Source organism: Lichenostomus cassidix, chromosome 10, assembly GCF_008360975.1.
Source record: "Lichenostomus cassidix isolate B80296 chromosome 10, HeHo_3.0, whole genome shotgun sequence".
Classification (NCBI taxonomy): Eukaryota; Metazoa; Chordata; class Aves; order Passeriformes; family Meliphagidae; genus Lichenostomus; species Lichenostomus cassidix.
Genome location: NC_139491.1, coordinates 6,679,584 through 6,701,327, shown reverse-complemented (window position 1 = coordinate 6,701,327; position 21,744 = coordinate 6,679,584). Strand labels below are relative to the sequence as shown.

Genomic DNA, 21,744 nt, shown 5'->3' with positions numbered 1-21,744 from the left:
GGTGCATTTCCCAGAAAATTCCCTTACCATCCACCCTAGCAAGAAAAGGCTGTGGAAGACAAACCCATCCCCAGCAAACAAACTTGGTACAACTCAATAATTAAATTTCTGCTTTGGACTTGTATTCTTTTAGTTTCTGTACTGACAGCACTGGTGGGAGTGTCACAAATTCCTACTGACACTCCAGCTGGCACTGAGGAAAGAGCTGGTAAAGCATCAGATGAAGTCCAGCAGCCTGGTGATGCTGGATGCAGCTCTGAAAACTGAGCTGTTATCTCCTGGCAGGAGGAGGATCAGGCAGCACATCTGAGCTATCATTAGGTTAAGCCCCCTGCTTCCCAGACCTTCAGGAGGAGGATCCTTCAGCCCTAAGTGAATGAAGACACCTTTGGTCTGTGTTATGAGTAGTAAAAGCACTAATAGCTTGTACTCAGCTTATTCCACAGAGAAATTTCTTTTCTCCTACAGCTTTAGGGCTGGCAGGGGCTGCAGCTGTAAACAAGGCAATAACACCATCATGATCCCAGAGTGGTTTCAGTGGGAAGGGACCTTAAAGACCATCTCATTCCAACCCCACTGCCACGGGCAGGGACACCTTCCACTAGACCAGGGTTCTCCAAGCCCCATCCAACATGGCCTTGAACAATTCCAGGGATGAGGGAGGTGTGAAAACAATCCTCTGTCATCTCAAAACCTACACACCCCCAAGCAGCTCCAACCTGTCAGTGCCACTATCTCATCTAGCTGGGCATGTCAGCATTACCATCATCGTGGAGTAGGTGTAGGGGTAATGGTAGGCCAGGTAGCAGACATCATCTTTGTGAGGGAACTTGATGCTGAAGCTGAGTGTGTAGTAGAACCTTCTCCTCATGCCTCCTGCTGCAGCTGCACTGCACCGGTAGTGGTTTCTGGAAGAAGAGAAAGAGGAGGAAAGTAAATGCTTTTCACTCCTAGATGTGCATTTGAAGCAGCCATGAGAAAAATAAGCATTCAGAGAAGCACCCACACAGCAGGACAAAGCTCAGCAGGGAGTTAGGAGGAAGAACTGCACGTGGCACAGTCAGTCACATGCTGCTGAGGGATGGGAGCACTTTCCTAGGAAAATAACATCCATTCACATTTCATTCTGTGAAGATGCAAATAAAGAAGCAGTCAGCTAATAGTAGCTCATATAGCAGAGTCCAGACATATTTAAACTATGCATTCAGCTAACACTACTGTATTTCTTCAGATATCCACATTATCTTGCTCAGAGATGCAAGTTCCTATTCACAGCCCTGAACAATGCCATGGGAAAATATTCTGCAAAAAGCCTGGAGATTCAGAAAATAAGAATACCCTACTAAACCAACTATTCAGTTCCACCACAGGAAGAAAAATGGTATTTCAGGAATAAAAATAAATAATAAATAGGACATACATAAAAATATGTCAGGTACTGCAAAGGCACTTTGCTGAGTAGGAAGAAGAGGAGGGTGGGTTTGGGTAGAGAGTGGACATGAATAAAGTGATTTCATACAGATTTACCAGTTGTGACCTACCCAAAAATTCCTCTTTGTATTCCTCTTTTTTGAAGACTCAAGCATCTCCCCCTCAGGGAGCAGAGAGGACCAGCTGCTCCCTAAAAACTGGGGAGCTGACTCATAGCAAGCTTCTCAGTCTAGTGTCAGGACCTGATCTCTTGCAGGAGACTTACTCTGATGGAGAGATGACTTCAGGCAGAGTAGGAAAGTTTTCTTTCAGCAGAGATGAAGTGACAAATCATGCACTTTAGGGAGAAGCCTCAGAGCAAATTGCATCTATAAGTACATTTCAAACAATATTTTTCCCACATTGCACCAATTATGCTGTTGCCAAACCTTCTGATTCTGAAGGACTCTGAGGTTTCTTTGACAAATGTTATCATCAATGTTGCATTAAAATGCAAAATAGAAGAGGCAACCAAAAGATGCAATTTCAGCTCCTGAGTTCTACAATACTAGTTTATTTTGCTGCTGTTCATTTTTATTCAAAGGGGTGGAGAGAAAAGATAATTATTCTTGTCAAATTCTCCAAAATAATCAGCTCTTTTTCATAGAGGAGACACAATACAATGCTGCTAGGTTTTCACTTGAATTCAATAGTTAGAAACATGTGGGGTGAGTGATACCAACTGGATCAATAGATAGTACAGGAACACTGAGTCACACTGGCAACCTGAAAAACCTATGATTTTGCTCTCAGCTGAACTCTTTACTCCAACATTTCCTTTGAAAATAAAGCACCCTAATATCAGACAAAGAGAGAAAAAACTAAATAAACCACAAATATAGAAACTAAATACATCTAAATGTACTTAGCATTTAGATGTATATTTCGGTGGATCAAGGGTTAAAGTCTGGGGGGGGTTTTTTTAAGTCAGAACAATGACATTTATTACAGTTCCTGTTAATTTTGACAATGAAGGATAATTAAGAACCATTTCCTGCATAGTGCAGAAAGAAAATGCTCATCTCCATGGCCTCTATTATACTCATTATCACTTGGAAGGTTAGATCACCTTATTCATAAAGAGTGGTCACAAAGTGCTGAGTTCTTCCAAGCCCTCCCCTGCAAATTCACTGTTTTGTAGTTAGAGGTATGGGGGGAAGCAGGTTTTTGCAGGCAGAAACTCCCTAAATATCTCACACAGACATTATTCCCACCCTTCCCTGATACTCCAGAGTAAAGGCTTCTCCCAGCACATTTCATCCTTGTTCTGATGTTCTTGGGTAGCTGTTCCACCTAGCTACCCACCCAGGAAAGACATTTCCAGACTTCTGAATCTCTTCTTGACACCTGCTTCAATCTATAGCAAACTCTGTGGGAGTAACTGGAAGTTTACAGGGGACTTTGGGAGGCTTCAATATTCTTCACTCACGCATTAGGAAGAAAAACCTCCTGTGCGTAAGCAGTGTAAATGATCAGGTACTTTTACTGCATATAATCCAGTCTCCTCACAATCCATCACACAAAGCAGTAGCTCTGAATATTTTTAAAAGAAACCTAAAAAAAATAACATTTTTTCCTCTGTGCCTCCCTCTCCTCCTACTGCTGTCAAGCCAAAATAGCTCTATTGCTTCCTTTTTCCTCCACCAGATTGATGTTTTTTAGTTCCTCACCACTTTTTCATCACAACACCCTACCATATCAGCATGGAGCCTAAAGTAACAAGCAAGGAAAAGGAAAAGAGACCCTGGCAACATCTGGTCCCCACTACCTTATTTTTCTTCTCTTTCAAAAAGATGTTGAAAGTCTCTCATGCTTTCTAGAAATTGACATACTGGTTATTGGAAAGGGAAAATAGAGACCAAAGTGTGGTTTCCTCAATGAACATGCAAGCTGTATCTATTGTGCCTTTCAGTAGTGAAATCACTTTACTTGCTGCTCTCCTTCAGAAAAAAAATGCACAAGTATTATATTTCCAGCATAGCAGAGATGAAGAGTTAATTAATAATAATTATAATACTACTTATCTTTTACTCTGCAAGATAATTTTCCGAGCTTAAAAAATCTTTGCAAACACTTTCTAATTAAAACATGCTTCCCCATTTATCTATTCCATTCTTTGGGTGGCAGATAAGTGACTCTAATTTTCCACCCTTTGTAGGTGGGGAAACAGACATAGACAGGTGAAGCAACTTGGACAAAGATGCAGGCAGGAAAGGAGCTGGGTTGTAACTGAGGAATTCAAAAGCACCAGGCAATTCAGGAACAAGAGCTCTTGGCCATCTGATCTTTAGACTTCCTATCTGCAGCATTTAGTACTGTAAAAAGCACTGTTAGGTGATGGAATATGGCATTTTCAGCTTAGAGTAAAATGGCCAGGGAAAGTATCAATATCCCAGACTTCTGGGCCACTGCAGAGTTCAAATGGAAAGCAAGCTGTTTATCATGTCTAATCTGCTAAGGTATTCCCTTGGTCCAAAATACTTCCAGCCTGGAGTTTGGTGTCCTCATTTTCCATGTCTTAACCTCCTTACATCTTTAAGTGTTGTGATTAAGTGCAAGATGCTTTAGTAACACCCTGGTTCATACCATAAAAAGCAGTATTTAACAATTTACTGGGCATGGCTGACATTCCAGGCTCTGCCACATTAGAAAGTGCAAAATGCACAACACAACTTCCTTGTCAAGGGCCAAATCCATGATAAGGTATTTTTGTTGTCAAGATTTCAGGCAGAATCCCAGCTGGAGCAGAATATTCCCCCAGCCATTCTGCCATTAAGGTGTTCATTTGTATTGCAAAGGCCAGGTGTTCTCAGAGTGAGACTGATGTCTCACCCTCTCACAGACATCATTAGAGCTGAGAGGTGACCTGCTAATGTTATGATGTTTATTTCATCTAATGTGATTATAAAGATGCTGAAAAGGGAAGACCTAGTTCTGACATTGTTATGATCACTAAACAGCCAAGTTTTTAGTGGTGATGTGAGAACAAAACACTCCATGTACCTCATTACTATCTGAACTGACTATTGTCTGAAAAAGCTGGAGGTTAGATAATGCGCTTAGAATGAGCCATGAAACCAAAGGCACAAGCACATTGTCACCAATTCAACACTCAGCTGCCATTGTTCCCTAAATAATTTGCCAGAAAGGAATATTATTCAGTGCATAAAAGCTGCCAAGACAGGAAGAGAATTAGATGATCTTATTGTAACTGCAACTGTTTATCATGGGTGTATCCTGTCACTTCATAGAGAGGCAATAAAATAGAGCAGGAGTGTCACTCAGCTACTTTTTGACAAGAGCTCTGCTAATATTCTCCATAACAGAAAAACTCTTGTGAGACATATGAGAAAGGAACACAGTGACACAGCTGTGCCACAACATTCATCTTTATGAGTGAACTACCCCATCTTCAGGGAAGATGAATGTCAAAGATCAGCCAGCCTGCTCCACACAGACATCTCACCAATGAGCTTTTCCTCCCCTGTCCTTCACTTCAGAGGTGTCTCTCAGTCAAGGCTCTGCTGCAAAAGCAGTTAAGGGCATCCTTGGGTTCCTTCTGTATTTCTGAAAGTATATCACTCTCTTTCCATATTTATTAGTATTTCCTGGTTTGTTAATAACTCCTGTTAATGATGTTCCCTTCAAAATGTGCAGCCCTACATTAGGATACCTGAGACCAGGGTGAATGGAACTGAAGGGAGCTCTTTCTTCAAAATACTGGCAGTGAGATATTGCTGTAGCAATCCCATCTCCTCCTGTTCTGAAACAAAGCCTGAGCAGCCTCAAACACACTATTTTCACATTCCTCCCCCTTACAACTTCTTGTGACTGGGAATCTTTTATAATCACTGAAATAAAAATATTAGCGTTTCTGTAGTGGTGAAAATGTATTTATGTGTATGCATGCACATTCTTGTGTATACAAAAATATGTGAGAAGCAGGAACACGTGGTAAATGAGAGAAAACAAGTAGTTATCCTAAATGATTATGTTGACATATAATTCAATGTACAGCCAGAAAACACAGAATATTCCAAATCAATAAAACTATTCTCTCATATATTCTGAACAGGAATCTGATTACAGGCTTAATTGCACAATCATGGCTTAATCTTGGAAGTCAGCTGCTGTTTAATCACTGCACAATAGCTGCCTTGTTAATGACATGGGAAGCCACTGCAATGGTATTCAGCATGAAAAGTCTGCCCAACCAGAATCCCATACTCAGAGAAGTCAGGGATTACGGGCATGTAAAAAAGGGAAGCCACTGCACCACAGTATGGGAGCTCTTGAGGTAGAAAAGGTTGAGGTCAGGTGCACCAAGTATACTTGAAACAAAATAAAATAGCTACTCAAATTGCTGTAGCCAGATGCTAGGTTGAGAGAGGATAATCTGTGCCTTCAGCCCCTCCCCACTCTATCCCCATCACCCCCCGAAGAAAAATTACAACAGAAATTGGGAACTCGTGGAATTTTCTTCTGAGGCTCTGGTACACTGCAAAAGCAGCCTGAAACAGGGAATTTGCACAAATATCAGCACTGAGCTTGTCAAGATTCCTTTACAGCACTGTTGTATACCCAACCCTTTCTTTAGCTCCTCAGCTCTTAAAAAAGTCAGCATATACAAGAGGAAAACAATGATCCTATCCAGTTCTTTTCTTCCCAGACAGAGGAAAAAGCCACCTACACTACTTGGGTTAAGCTTCCTTCTATTCCTGGCTGAATCACAAAGGTTTGAGTAATCCTCATTCCCTTTCCTTCTCCCTCCTCCTGGGGAAGAGAATTCTCCATATTCCCTTTTTCTCCTGTGTCTTCTAACAGCGATATCTCCCTTGTAGCTCTTTTCTGAGAGTGGAAGCACACAACACATTGAGCCAGCACCAATTTTGAGACATTTAACATAGAGAGCTCTGGTGGTGAGAGGTTCCTGACACTGAGAGAGTTAACAGGAGCGAAACAGTGGAGAAAGAAAGCCCAAATTACTCCCCAGAAGCGCACTTACTTGTAGTAGCAGATGTCCTGGCCTGCGCGGATCCAGCGAGGTCTGCCCTGCAGAGCTTCCCTCACCGAGTACATCACCAGCTGCATGCCTGCAGAAAATGAGAAACCTGCAGGTGACATGACTGCCCTGGCTGGAAAAGACAGGAGTAGGAAGGAAAAGGCTAAACAAGAAGCATCATTATTTTATCAGTGCTCTCTCTGCTGATAGTTTGTGCACCATAAATGCATTCCCAAAGGCCTGTGTTTTGTTCTGAGACAGCCATGTCTGTACAAAAAGCCCCTCCAGAAGACATGAGCTTGATGGAGTTTACTGAAAAATAAATTATTCTTCTGGCCTTAGGAAACCATTTTGTTTACAAACAGAGGAAGGGAAAGAAAATAATACGAATCAAGGCATCAACAAGATCAGTAACTTGGTTAGTCCAATATTTTATGCTTGGCTGCACTATTATTGAACTCTTAATCCTACCACAGCATCAGAGATCTGTGGTGCATCCAGCACCCTGCCTTCAGAAAATAGCAAGCAAATCCAGAAGAAGGTTTTTAACTTCCTATTAGACCTAAATAACACCTCTGTGTCATGAATGCTGATAACAATAGCATCCATCTTTGTACTGCATCATCCCAGAGCATGACTTCTTCCTGACCTCCAAAATATTACCATTTCACGCCCTGAGGGGTGAGCCTTCCTCTGATCTGAGCTGCACATCCATTGCTCGCAGCTCCACAAAGCCTGCCCATCTGCAGGGAATTTTTGTCTCAAATTCCTTTGCTGTTCACACCTGCCTGCTCTTTCAGGCAGGGTGAGGATGCTGCCCTGCCCTGCCCAGCAGAGCTCTCTGCACAGGGTGGATGTCCCTGGCCAGGTCCTGGCAGCAGCTCCAGGGGACCCAGCACAGCCACAGCTGAGCCCAGCAGTGATGCTGGCAGCACTGCTGGGAGAGCACATTTAAAAAGAGAAAAATGCCCTCCCAAGTATTTCTGCATGTTGATAAGTTGCCTCCTGAGCCTTCTCTTGGCTGTTCTTGTGCTGGGGGGAGGTGATGCTTGAAAATCATTAATACTGATGACATGTTTCCATTAGCAGCTATTCAGTTCCCTTCTTCCTTTGGGTTTTTGTGTGAAACTCCCCAGCACTGCTGGAGGCAGGAAGGATCAGCAGCAATGCCTTTGCAGCTCACCTTTGGCTGTGCTGTGGGGCAGCACTAACTCACCACAGCCAGGAGGAACCTCTATATTGCTGTTTCCTGAAACAGTGCAGAGAGTTATGTACAAAAAGCAATTTTGTGTTTGCTTCCAGGACATGGCCACCACGGATTTTGAGAGCCACAGGCCTGTCCAGATACCCACTTCATCAGAGAGGGGATGTGGGGCTCAGTATCTGCAGGGGTCTCAACATCCCAAATGCCACCTCCTGCCTTTCTTTATGAGTCTAAAGGACTCATACATGAAACTGTCTGAGAGCAATGGTTGATACAGTCTGCCATCTCATTTTAATTAAAAAAATTCAGTTTCTCCTTTTTACTTCCCCTGTGGAAATGTTCAGTTTTAGAAAACAAACTGAAATCAGGGTTCTGATGAAATCCCATAATTTCCCATGGTAGAGAAAGTCAGTGAAAAAGGGGGAAGGAGAGAGGTTGAGGCTGCATCTCCTATCTAGCTCTGCTCCTGGCCACAATTATTTCATTAAATATCCTTTTTGCTGATTTGAAAGTCAAACAGTGCCATCTAACCAAGAGCAAAAGGGAAAAATCAAACCAGACAAGTAACCAGGAGCTGTAAAGAATTGCCACCCAGGGCACTTTGGCTCTACATCACAACTGGAGGCTTTTTAATCTCAGAGTGTGGGCATTAGGCCAGGGAAGTGCAGAGGGAATGTGACAAACAAACAGCATCTCTTACCATGCTCTGTGTAAATGTTATGCATGTGCTGGAAGGGGCAGTGAGCCTCGCTCAGCCAAGCCAGGAAAGCTGGAGCAGCAGAAGGAACCCACAGAGGAATTGTTTAATAGCCAATCCCACGAAGAAGCCATCCAAAAGTGAGCCACGGCTTAGCCTCCCTCCTTACTCCAGATGGTATTTTCACATTTCTCTTCCAAATATATTTTTCATTGCATGCTTGAACATGTGAGTCATGTACAATTTCAGGTACACAAAATGAGATTATAAATGCTGACAACAGCCAGACTAGCAGATAACAAACAACCTTCCACCAATAATTGCCTGAATCTTTGGCTGTGAAGGAACTAGGGACTGCATCAAGGGTTGTATCGTGGTTTAAAATAGGACATCAACAAACATCCTTCATTTTCAGGCTTCTACCAGACTCAACACCCTGAATTGTTTGGTAATTCAGGTAAACAATATAAAATGACCAAAAAAAAAAAATCATTTTCAATTGAGATCTGTATGAATACTTGAACTTCAGCCCTTGGGGTTAAAGAGTAAATGCCTTATAATTCATCATGTCACTCATCCAGGCAGTTTCACATACAAGTGACAATGATTCCAGCTCCTGATGCTGTTTGTTACAGCTACATTGATCCTGAGAGAGTTGTCCTGGTGATGCTAAAGGCTGTAGCCACAGGGCTTCAGAGGAATGCAAAGTCTAATATTATGGACTTATTAAAGATTCTGAGGCAGGTCTTGAGCTGGTGTAAATTAACAGAGCTCCATGGAAACAAACCAAAAAAAACCCAGCCTATACCAGCTAAGAATTCAATCCACAGTCTCCTTGCAGAAGAAATAATTTCTCTTCTAAAATGGGTATTGAAAGCTGGGATTTGCCTTGCCTGTTTCTGAGCAATGCTGCCTTCCCCCTGAACCATGACAGGAGCTCAAAGACCGCAAGGAGCAGAATTTTTTATCATTAATATCAACAGAAATTTCAGTAAGGTCTGAAGATGTCTTACTAGATAAAGCCAAATAATCATGAATATTTGTTTGGGGATTATCACATTTACTTAAATCTTAGAAGCACTTTCCAATCCCGTGCTGCTCATTCAGTTCCAACAGATTGTCTTTTCCCCCCAGCTCTCCCAACCCTGGTGTCATTCTTCCTCAATTCTGATCTACAAACACAGCAGTGACATTTATTTCCCCCCACAAATCCTCTCTCCCAGGTCTCAATATTCAGCTTACTCCTCAGTCCTCCTGAGGATAGACAAAGGTTCTTTGACAAATCTAAAGTGACTTTTTTAGTGGATTTTGGGGCAGATAAGATTGAATTTACAGTCTCTCTTACAGACATGAAGAGTTTGAAACCTTTATGGCTTTAAAAAGTTATTCTCGTGAAGAGAAGGCTACCCCAATTCCCCAAAGGCTCATACCATAATTAAACTGGCTGTTGAACTTCTCACAGTTGATGATGTTGAAGCGATAGGGAACTGTTGCCTTCATGTCCTGGACCTCGAAGTAGAACCACTGGTGATGCTGGTTGCTGTTCACATCTGCATTCATCATTAGGTCATACTCATACCTGGAAAGAAAAATGAGAGCAGTGGCCATGAACACCTCCTGCCTGCCACTGCACATGCTGACAGCAGCCTGTACAGTCAAACTGATTGATATTTTGTGAGCATCACCATCAAACACCATCAAATAATCACATTACAATAATAGTCAAAACATTTTGAGCTCTGTTTTCTTACTCCTGTTTCTTCCATGACATCTCCAGGTGTTAGAAGGCATAATAATCTCCATATCATCTAACCTGCTTCCCTGGCTGGCTCTTTCCAAACCCAGAAGGCCACCATTCCCCAGAGTGGTCCCAGCAGAAGGCAGGCTGGCACACCTCTGCTGCAGGGGTACTTACTCACGCACTTGGATCGCTTTCCGAAGGTTTCCCGACTCAAACTTGGAGAAAAATGTCAGACAGCCTGGAGCACCTGGGCTTGAACAACTGCTGTAAAGCAAAGCAAGGACATCTGTAGCCAGCTCTTCACAGACAAGCCTTCTCCAGCACCTTTTGCATGCTAAAATAAGCTTTAACTTTTTTTTTTTTTTGATAAGCAAGACCCAGGGAAGTAGGAAGAGGTGAACAAATCCATAATCTTCCTATCTGATGCAGCTTTTCTCTCTACTCATGCTTGGTAATTCTAACTCACATCTTTCCTTTTCCCAGTACTCTCTTTTGTCACTGTCCACGTTTGCTTCCTTTATTCCAGTTACTTTCCCACAGGACTATTCCTATTATTTCATTAACTGCAGGAGGGCAATTCATACAAGTACTATATATTTACTCTTCCCTCATCTATATCATTTCCTTCTCCAACTGCTTAGAAACCCTTAAATTAATCTTAAGCAACTTCATAACTTTCTCCTTCCTGAACTTTTACCTCTTTTTTACTCCAAATAATGTTCTCCAAGTCCCTCACCCTTCCTCTGAATGCAATTTCTTCAAATTTGGGACCCTCTCAACTACATCAAAAGATGTAGCCCTGTGCTACATCTTCTCACAGACCATAGCTGAGCACTTAAAGCAGCTCACAAGGCCAGATGTTTGGGTTTTTTCCAGAAGTGCTGCATGAATGTCACATTTATGCAACAGCCTGCATCTACAACCTGTGACACTGGTTGTGCAGACACTCAGTGGGAAATGCTGCTTCAGGGGGTGGAAAAACTGGATTTTTAAGTACAATTCCCAGCACCATTCTTCACATCTCTGTTCCAAATCACTGCAAGAAGTGCAGACATATCCAGGGACAACCTACAGTCCCTTTGATGTATGGATTTTCTTGTTCTTGTCTAAAAGTTTGGATGCTCTCCTGCTCCAGCAACTTCCACAACAAATCCTTTCCCTGGAGTCACCTACAAGGAATCTACTCCTCCTGGATATTTTCTCTGCTAGAACTTTACCTCCTGTGTTACATCTTTGCCTTTATCTGAGCTGATCAGGTAAACTGAGCTCACTGGCAGCACTGACAGAGTCCCTGGTTGCAGCACTCAGTTTTAGTGACCCACCTGGGATCATCTAAATCAAACACAGTCCTTCCTATCACATCCCCCGGCTGGATTAGGCGGCGAACATCCTCAAGGACTTTGTCCCTAGGGAAAAGAAAGCAGCAAATCAGCAAATTGTAATGATGTTGTGCGAAATCTTGATACAGCATAATCTTCTAGAAGAAAGAATTTTAGGAAATTATTTTTAAGGACTGGCAAGAAAGGACTTCCATGTGCTAATTCCTGTTGAACTTTTTTCTAATCGTGGGAACACTTCTGCTCCATCCCTACTACAACGAGACGCCTTTTGGGTTAAATGACTATTTCTGTGAATACTTTATTCACTACAGTATTATGTCAAATTTGATTTATCCCCAGTTCTTCCCAGTCAATTCCAAGCCCCAAGTGGCCAGTCTTGCCCTGTGAGGAAATATCTGCCGTAACTTATAAACCTACTAGTCTGATTCATAGTGAATATTGACTCTAAGTCAAGCTGATTTCTACTCATTATTAAACAGAGCTTCCCTGATCTCTGACGATGATCAAATGTGGAATACCAGATTTTCTTCCTGACCTTTGAAGCAATCATGTTATGCCTTGAAGCATGATATGATTAGTCCCATTTTAGCTGTACAGTTCCACATGTTGTTATAGCCATAAAAACAGAGCTTTTAGAGCAACAGTACAAGAAGATGGTACAGTGATTTTCCCTCTAAATAAGATTTCTAGCTTACATATTTACTGCAGCAAGAATCATTCTCTCTAGCAGTCAGAAATCTTCACAAATGCCATTTGATTGGTGTTGATCAACTCTAAAGTTTAGCATAGAATCAAGCATCTTTGCTGCCTGCAAATAATCCCCTATACCACTAAAAAGAAATGTAAAGTCATTGCATACAGCCCTACCTGGAACAAAAAAACTGTAGTTATAAAAGCTTTCTCTCCCAGCACAACTTCAAAACACAACTTCCCACTCATCTGAGCACCTAAATAATGAGAGATTCTTTTTGACAGGACAGATAGGATTTTCCCTGAAAGAACCAGATGTGTGCAAGCACTAGACATGGCCGAATAATGAGTAAAATTGAAGGTAAAAACACATCCCAAAAAGATAAAGTACTCCATCTCTAAAATGGACATGGTTCTCATTTGTGTTCTAACAAGGTCACAGATTCACAACCCAGCTTAGAGTCCCATCACAAATAAAAGTATATTGATGAATTTATCAATTGAGGCAAATCTTTGGGTAGCCAAAAATTTGTTCTGTAGCTTCCTAAAACATTCAGAGAGGCTAGAGTCAGACCTTCCCTCCATGAGGCAGTTTTGAGCCCCAGAGCTCTCAGAGTGGTCATTACATCAAAGCACAATCACCTTTGCACCCCATGCTTGCGCTCCAGCACGGGCTTGCTGAAAGGAGGTGGCTGGTGACCCCAGAAATCCGGGAATGCCAGCTCTCTGTAGCCTGGGATGGACTTCACACTTTTGGCCCTGGCTGCATAGAGATGAGGGCTGTGGAATGGGATATCCCCTCGGTGTTTCTCCAGAAGGTTTCTAACCATGTCTGAGCTCTCCAGCCTCCCTTCAGCACTGGGATTGATCAAGGCATCGCAGTGAGGGTAAAAGATTCTTTTGAACCAAGCAGCATCTTTTGGGAGAGGGCACGAAGCAAACACATGACTCCTGGCTGGATCTTCCTCCTCACAGAAATCTTTATCCTGGGATTCTTCAGCAATGTCTCTCTTTTCATCATGCTTATCCCATATGCATTCCTCCTGCTTTCTCCAGCTCTGCAATGGGACTTTGAAATACTCTTCCCCTGGATCTGGTCCCATCTCTGTGACACTTTGGTTTCTCCATCTGCAGTTTGGATGTTTCACAGAAGTAGCGCTTGGAATGAAATGAGAGGGAGCAGAGGGAAGATTCTCAGTCCTGTCCTCCAAGCTCTTCTTTTCCTCAGATTCAAATTCAAGCTCCTTTAAATTTAAAAAGCAGAAGAAATTAAAAGAAGCTACAGACAGATTGTGCCTCCTTCCAGAGGAAACCTTTCAAGGAGGAAAAGAGGAAATATTTACACATCTCCCAAAACTGTACTCAACCAATAAAACAGCCAGAGCAAAATCAGTGCATGAACCACCTGCCAGCATTTCTCTATCCACAAAGCTGTTTCAACAGAAGTCCTCAGAAACCAAAAGGATCTGATTGGAGATGACTCGCCCAGATGACTCAACCAAAACCAACCACTCGAACAAAGAAGGGAAGATATTTTGAAAGGCATTTTTTAAAAAATCTAAATGTTACAGGAGGGTAAAGGTGGCCAATCTGCCATGCAAAATTCCACCCCCCCAGCTTCATGCAGGAGTGTGATTTAAACCCATTTGGCTACTTGTGGTCACAATCAATATCACAATATTGTGTGTACAGGAGATACATTAAACCAGTGATCTCTTTTAGATTCATATTTGAAACAGGTTTTTCAGCTCTCCTAAATTCCAAAACTTATAATGAGTGCAATATTCCTTATTTTTTTGTCCCAAACATCACTACAAAAAAATTACTTGAACTGTTCATTTCACTCAGTGGCAGTGCAATCCTCTCCTCTTCCTTCAAACCACAAGTTGACAGTATTTATTTTTCACATCTCATTCTGATCTTGATATTGCTGTTGAAATTGCCAGCAAGGATACAAATTATCTGACAGATTTCTCATGTGGCAATTGATTCAACAGTGCTTACTTAATCTACACCCAGACAAATGTGCATCAAACATCATTGCCTTTATCACTCATGATTCACACCAATAAACTACTGCAAAAAGTCATAATCTTTGGCTTTCCAGTCATGTAAGATGTACAAGTCCACTTTTGAACTAGCCTAGTCTACTTTTTATTTGTCAATAGTCCCTTTCAAGTATTTATTAAATACTGTAATACTCACAAATGAAGGAAACTGCACTATGATCATACCTGAAAATTCTGGGAAAGTTCTGCACACAATGCTTCATACTGTCCAAGATCCTCTTCTGGCCGGTCAAGCACTGGCCTTGACCTCAATTTATTCACATCTGTCTCCAAGTCATAATCCTACAGAAACAGAATTAGAAAAGCACATGTATTACACATGCCCCATGAGATGATCTCGACCATCAGTGAGCTAAGGATAAGAACAGGATCTCATACTTTCACAGTCAAAGGCTCCTGTGCATTAATATGTAGCCTCACTCATATTAGATATGAGAACCAAAGCCAAACTGTGCCAAGCATTCAGCCATTGCATAAAAAAACCCCAAAAGCTGGAGCAAGAGGAAAGGATGGAGACACAGCATTGATGACTGGGCATTTTATTACAGCATTATTCAAATAATTCCACATGTCTTTAAAAATGTCCCACCAAATGTCAAAGAGGTTACTTGCTCCTGACAGACAGACTCATTTCCAAAGCTGTTATGAAAAGAAAAAGGCAAAGTTGCCTGAATGCACCAGTGCCTGTGGCATTTCAAACCCTGAGCAACACTTGGATCACAAAGCAGAGTCTGAAGTGCATTTGGGTCAAGATGAAAAGGCAGTGAAGGTCTGCAAGCAGTGTGAGGTCAGTTGAACAGGATTTGCCACTGAGAGCATACTGATGCATAAGGAGCTTCAAATTTACTGAAGATTTGTATGGAAAAGAATAGATGGCTCCTGATGGAACCACAGAGCCAAGTTTCACCTTGGTTGGTATTGCTAGTATGCATGGATATGTGTTATGTAGCTGTGAAAATGTTCGTAAATCACATCAATACAAGGAAACATTGTGCAAAAGATCTCATACAAAAGAAAAAAAAAAAAAAAGAAAAAAGGTAAGCTGAAAGTTCATTATCCATTCCCTGCTTGCTTTCCCTTTAGCAAGGTTTTTACAGGAGATATATGACCAGCAAACCAGACAAACAGTATTTAAAACTCATATTCAGAATAAGCTCTTAGGCAAAAAAACCCCCAAAACTGCTTACATCTACTTGGTAAATCCTTATGAATAATGAAATAGTTCAGAAGCATAGAGGAGCTGTTACTGAATGAATAACTAATTAAAGAAGGAGATAAATTCACTATGAGCCTTATTCCTAATGAGCATCTTGACGAGCTCTAATATTCAGATAAAAACAGCCAGACAGGGGCAAGTTAGGACACTCAGATAATGTGTGTGTGGGGATGGGGGGGTTTAACTTCCTTTTTTCACTGGGTGACATCAGTTTAATACTTGAGGAGAAAAAGACAGGGCAAGTAATGAGAACTCCGTTTCACAGAAGTCTCAATCATTTCTAATTAGACTGTATTTGCAACTTCATTTCTTTAATTTGCCTTCCCAAGCCACTTTATGTGGATAAGACTTATTAGCAGCATTCACTACTTCACATTTGCATATGAGCTTGTTTGTATTTTCACAACAAAAAAGTTTGCACCCTCATCCTTAGCTGGTAGAAGTTTTTTTGCCAGTTAGGTCACTGCAGGGAGAGTGCTAAGGGAGAATTCAGAGAAGCATTGAATAATTCATTGTATTATTTGTCTGTGTGCAGCAGCAAATAAAGAAGTAATATAGGTTCAAACACACCAGCTGTGGCTTAAAAGAACTAACCTTTTCCTTAGGGTAGGTGCACAGCCCAAATATGCTCTGATATGGGAATAGAGAGAGGGTTAGCCTTGGCTAGATGATAAATCAATTTTTCTTAAGTGCCATTTTCCTGGCATATGCCTAGTGGATCAAAGATCCACCATTTATCCCTGTGTGTGTGATTCTGGGCAGTCTCTGTGAAGAACAGAGAAGTCACCAAACCCACACCACCCTGGGTGACAAGCATGGCAATGAATAAAATAAATGCAGGGCACTTTTTAGCATTCTCCTTTCCAGTATCCTTGTATTATCCATGCAGTGTGGTCATGTGGGACCACATGCACATCTACATTCTCTGCTTAGATAGTCTTTCAGAGTGTCAGAATGGACAATGAAAAGTTTTACTTTCCAGGATGTTGATAATTATGGGAATTATGGCTCATATACCTACTTCCTCTTTGCTCTCCACATCCTCATTATCCCAGTCTTTTTCAGTCTCTTCCTCTCCATCACTTTCACTGTCACCTGCAGAAGTAGGAAAGAGACAAAGGTGTTCAACCTAATATCCCTCTCATACCTGCAGAGAAATATGTGTAAACTCTTCTACGTGTGCCACACAGTCCACAACCCACCACAACCCTGATTAAAGCAAATCCCATTTGTTAATCTCATATAAATGAATTTGGCACTAATTCACCCAGTTTTTAAAGCTCTGCTCTCTTGGACTCAAGCACTGCCTTTCAAAACCATGACAAATGTCCCCATGATATGGATCCAACTCATTTTACAAAGCAATACAGAGATTTTCTGCTTGGCTGCAATGATATTACAGGATGCTCTTAATCTGTATTATCTAGATTAGGGTGTTTTACTGCTATGATTGTTATAGTATTTCAGCATCTTCCACATGAAATTGAATGCAACAAAAATTGCTTCTGTGTACCATGGAGCCTTCTCCTGCAGAGTTGCTATCCTGCCTGTGCCTGAATTTTGCTTTCCAGCAAGAGCTCCCATCATTTACTCATGACTGCTATCTGCTTTTACTTTAGAAAGGGAAGAGGATAATAATTCCTGCAATTCTTTACTGAAAAAGCTTCAGGGCAGTTTTTACTCCCCAACAGCCAATGCATACGCACAATTATGTCTCCCCCTGTTACTGGGGAGCAGGGGCAACTCCAGCCTCTATTATGCCCACTCTGATCCATTATTTTTTGGATAATAGAATTTTTTTTCCCTTTTCCTATGTTCCTTTTCATCTTCTCTCATTTATTCTGTAAACCGACTCTCCCAGCTTCAAGAAGACCTGGGAGTAATTCCTTCCCCATTGAGTGACACTGTAGGTCATCAGATTAATTTTAACTGCAAACCTCAGGACTATGATGCCAAGTCTCCCTTCCCCAGATATCACACTTAATTCTCATGTCATGCTCCCTTTCCTCCTACTGAATTCACCCTTCAGCCATTTACCTTCAGATGCCTCACACAGAGGTTCAGCCTTGGCATTCCCAGGAAGAGGGAAGGAATAGGAACTTTTTACTGTCACCACAGGCAGATGCTCCTTGGGGTAGCACTTTCTCAGAATCTGAGTCGCAGTGGTTATGATAGGATCCAGATTTTTGCAAGATAAACAGTCCTAGGAAACAAAAGAAAATAACATTAAGAATAGTCTCTTGCAAGAGTCTTCCCTGTCACACACCATTCCCAGAGCAGAGCCAGTCTACTGGTGAGAACAGCTTTGCCTTTATCACTCATGATTCAAACCAATAAACTACTGCAAAAATTCATAATCTTGTTTTATCAGTCCTATAAGACTTACACGTTTACTATACCAATAGTCTTGTCTAGTTATCACTTTTCAATACTCCTTTTCAAGTATTCTTTAAATTCTGGAATATTCACAAATAAAGGAAACTTCACTATGATCATTCCTGAAAATTATGAGAAAGTTCTGCACCTATTGCTTCATATTATTCCCATTATTTCCCCTTTTTATCACTAAAGAAATATGACTAGAACAGCAAGACCTCAAGTTCCTGCAGTCCATCTCTTACAGACAGACTAGCATGGACCTCAGGGGACTTCCATCCCTGCATGATATTTGGGAGGCACAGCATCTCTGAGCTCAGCTCCAAGATATTGTAGTCAGGACATATTGAGGGAAGTTAACACAGCTATTGGTAGCCCTGAAGTGATAATGGGTTTTAATATGGATTAAAAAAAATGCTTTGTGGAGCCCACGTATATGTTTTGGCTCTCAAAACACACCAAAATCTGTGCTTCTGCATCTTCAGCACAACTATACCCAGAGTCATCATGCCAAAATTCAGAGATAAACACAGTTAACACCATTTTTTCAGTGTATTCAGAGTACAATGTATTCTCAAAGAGAGCATTCCCACTCTACTCTGCTCTCTATGGTTAAGCAGTAGGCCCAAGAGCTATTCTGAAAGATCACTATATGTTGCCTAGTCATAAAATAATTAATAACTAAACTATCCCACAATTTCTGCTGCTATAATCCAGATCAAGAAATAGAAGTGTAAGGATTTTTTAGAGCCCAAGTGTACTTTGAAGACATAGAATATTTTGTGGTTTTATTGTACCCTTGTGCAAGTGAACTCCTCAGACTTTTGTTGCAAAGAAAACAAACCAAAATCCCCACAGAACTAAAATCAAAAATCCCCTGGGACATCACAGAAGGCATATATTTCAGTATAACAAAGTCAGAGAGATTAGATAAAGGAAGGATAGTGCTGCACAAAGGTGAAGTTGTTTAAAACCAATGGGTGCAATTCTCAGAAATCCCAGCCCTCGGATTTGCCCAAATGCAGCACATCCAAACCCCATCCTCCTCCAGAGTGACTAAGCCATCACAGTATCCTACCCAAATTCACAACTCTCACTCTGCCTCTCAGCATGTTTTCTTCAGTGGCTTGGAACTAAGACTGAGCTCATCAGAACAGGAATGCAACTTAAATAAGCAGCATGAATGTGCTACAAGGCAAAAGAGAAATATTGCAATACATTCCACTACCATGTCGTAATTTTGTAACCCTGAGGCAGAGATAAAATGCAATAACCAAGAGGGCAGAATAGATACTTCATGCCATTTTCTGACAGCCCACAGCTAGGTTTTGGGCTGGATAAAAAAAACCTCAAACAATCCAAACATTCAGTGGAACCAGGCAGAGGGGCAAAAGGACATAAACATGAAATGACCATTTTCCTTCTAGGAAAAAGTGACACTACTTAGTGGTGGACTTGACAGTGCTGGGTTAATGACTGGATTCAATCTTAAAAGTCTTTTCCAATCTAAATGACTCTGTGATTATAAAGTACTTCATTATAATTAGGAACAGGAAAATGGCTGTATTGGGGTTCTTTTGGTTGTACAGGATTTTACCCTGTTTTCTCATGTATGATTGAACGGCATTATAAGATTCAGTGGGATTAACCAGGATTCCTGTAGGGAGGCTAGAAAAAAGTCATCTAAAGCTGACATGCTTACAAGTCTCACTACAAGAATTTTAATACATATTTCTAGTTCTCTGGCTGTTTGGAAGTAGGGGGAAAGAAAAGAAAAATTATGAAAGCATCTCCAAGGAAAGTTTTATTGTGGGTAGAGCAAACGCCAAGGAGAACTGGTTTCTATTTCTGTTTCAATTTGTTCACTCTTTCATATGGTTGCCTTTGTTTGCTTGTTATTAAAGGAAATATTAAGAAAGTTTGTCTACATGTGGGAACAGGCTAATATTCTTAACAGTCTACTAGTTCAGTTTACTAAAACTGTTCTGTTTTTGCTAAAACAGTGAACACAAGCCTGTTTAATTGCCTGCCTTGGGATAACCATCTTAATTCAGTGCCAAGTGAATTTAAATAGTCAAGAACAAGGCACGTGAATCCAAACAATGAACTTCCACACATGGAGTTATTCAATAATGCTATTTCAAAGTCATATTTTGCTTTACGGCAAATTAGCTCACAAGGGCAAACAAGCCTTCAGATACCTTACAGTGGATTTGTGGGACTGTTTTCATTACTGCTCATAAAGTGCTCCCAGATTCCAAAGTAACACTGTTTACAAATGACTGAAAAAATATAACATCACTGTGTTGGAAAAGCCCTTTTTTCTGGCACCTGGGAAACAGAGAGGAGACTGCTTTGTATGTGTGTAAGCTATCCCATTTATTTTGTGGTGGGATAACGTGAATGAGGAAAGAGTAAATCCTTAGCTCAGAAAACTCATGTAAAGCTAACCTGAATTCAGATCTGCTTTTTAATCTCCGCTCTCAATCTTTCCTCCACTGACTCTGGAACAGTTCAGATATTATGGTATGAGATATATACAGCAAAAAAAAGGAGATTTCAATATGACAGTAAGACAAAAGATAGTGATGCTACTGGATGCTCCTACTGGCAAACAGAGTGGAATACAGGATAATATTAGCCAAGAGTAGTACAGGAAGGTTGAAGAGAAACAAGGCAAGCTTAAGAAACCAGATGGAAAAGTGATAAAATAGCAAGATAACATTCCATGCAGCAATCTCTCCTAAAGCACATACAAACCTGTTTTCTTGTCTCAGAGCAGGCAGCTCTGTTGCTGCACACAAAACCACCAGAGAAAATGTGAATATCCCATTTAACTGTCAGGATAATCTAAGTGCAGCTAGGAAAAAGGAATGGGAACAGAAAGTATTTCCTTTCCAGGAATGATTTCATTATCTAAAATTATTTTTTATTCCAGGTAGAAGTAGAATTCAAAATATCTCTAAATTCCCCTAAAATATCTCTGAACTCTCCTCAAATAAAGTAGCAGTCACTCCTAATCTATGTGAGGTGACAGTCTCTGAACTATTGGCTCTTCCTGTAAAGACATAAGCTTAAGGGCTATTAAAAGCTCAGGTATTTCATCTGTCCATCAGCCCAGACAATAGGCAGCCAGAGAGGTTTCAACTGAAAACCAGCCTCGTAAATAGAATTTCCAACTGGAATTTAAAATAAACCCATCTTGGCAAAACTGTTTTCATTTCAATAAATATATCTATATAAAGAAAAAAAAATAAAAGTTTCAGCAGAACTTTTCTAGCCAGATTTTAACACCTTAAAAATATTAGTTTCTCAGATTTTGTTCAAGACTAATCACCACAGCCAGCAAATTCCTAAAGGCACCAAAATTCTGTCTACACACAAAGAGTCATTGCTTTCCCAATCAGGAGTGGTTTGTCTTGCTCTTTCCCCATCTGTCTCTCTTGCTACAGTCTGTAGTCCTTCTCAGGAGACAAGATTTCCCATTTTCTATTTACCATGAAGATTACGAAGATTTTCATGACAGCAGCAGCCTCTACCTCAGGTCAGAGTAGGGAAGAGCATGAGTGAGACCTCCTAAGGCTGCAAGACTCCTGCCAACACTTCCCATCTCTGAGAGACACTGCAAGACTGACACTATCAAAAAGAAACAGAGAGAATATTGAGCTTTGAATTTATTAACCTTGGTAATTTCCTGTCCAAGGTCTCCCTAATAGCACACACTGGAAAAAAAAGCAAACTGGAGGCCCCTGAAGCTGTCATTTCTGCTCCACTTCTGACCTTTGCAAGGATTAGCATGATCAGTGTTTACTGGAGCCTTAGTGTGTCATTTCCTGTTTGTTCACCCAAGGTGACCCCACGTTTGCACTTCCATGGAGTTGCTCCCAGGCTGAGCTATCAGGAGGTGTTAGCTCAGAAATATTCATGGGCTGTGGAAGG

General features: G+C 41.1%; 1 protein-coding gene across 4 annotated transcripts in view; it reads right to left on the bottom strand.

The window, feature by feature from the left end:
- Positions 1-21,744, bottom strand: part of AGBL1 (AGBL carboxypeptidase 1) — a 263,897-nt gene that overhangs the window by 187,886 nt on the left and 54,267 nt on the right. Inside the window, exons 8-16 of one of the 4 annotated variants that reach the window (XM_085070420.1) lie at positions 17,452-17,632; positions 16,451-16,524; positions 14,379-14,495; positions 12,787-13,388; positions 11,437-11,520; positions 10,289-10,378; positions 9,804-9,952; positions 6,476-6,563; positions 764-908 (exon numbers count right to left, since the gene is read on the bottom strand). In XM_085070420.1, the coding sequence (XP_084926546.1) occupies positions 764-908; positions 6,476-6,563; positions 9,804-9,952; positions 10,289-10,378; positions 11,437-11,520; positions 12,787-13,388; positions 14,379-14,495; positions 16,451-16,524; positions 17,452-17,632 (1,530 nt within the window). The remainder of the gene's footprint in view (positions 1-763; positions 909-6,475; positions 6,564-9,803; positions 9,953-10,288; positions 10,379-11,436; positions 11,521-12,786; positions 13,389-14,378; positions 14,496-16,450; positions 16,525-17,451; positions 17,633-21,744) is intronic. The other 3 variants (XM_085070421.1, XM_085070423.1, XM_085070422.1) reach the window with 3 other exon arrangements.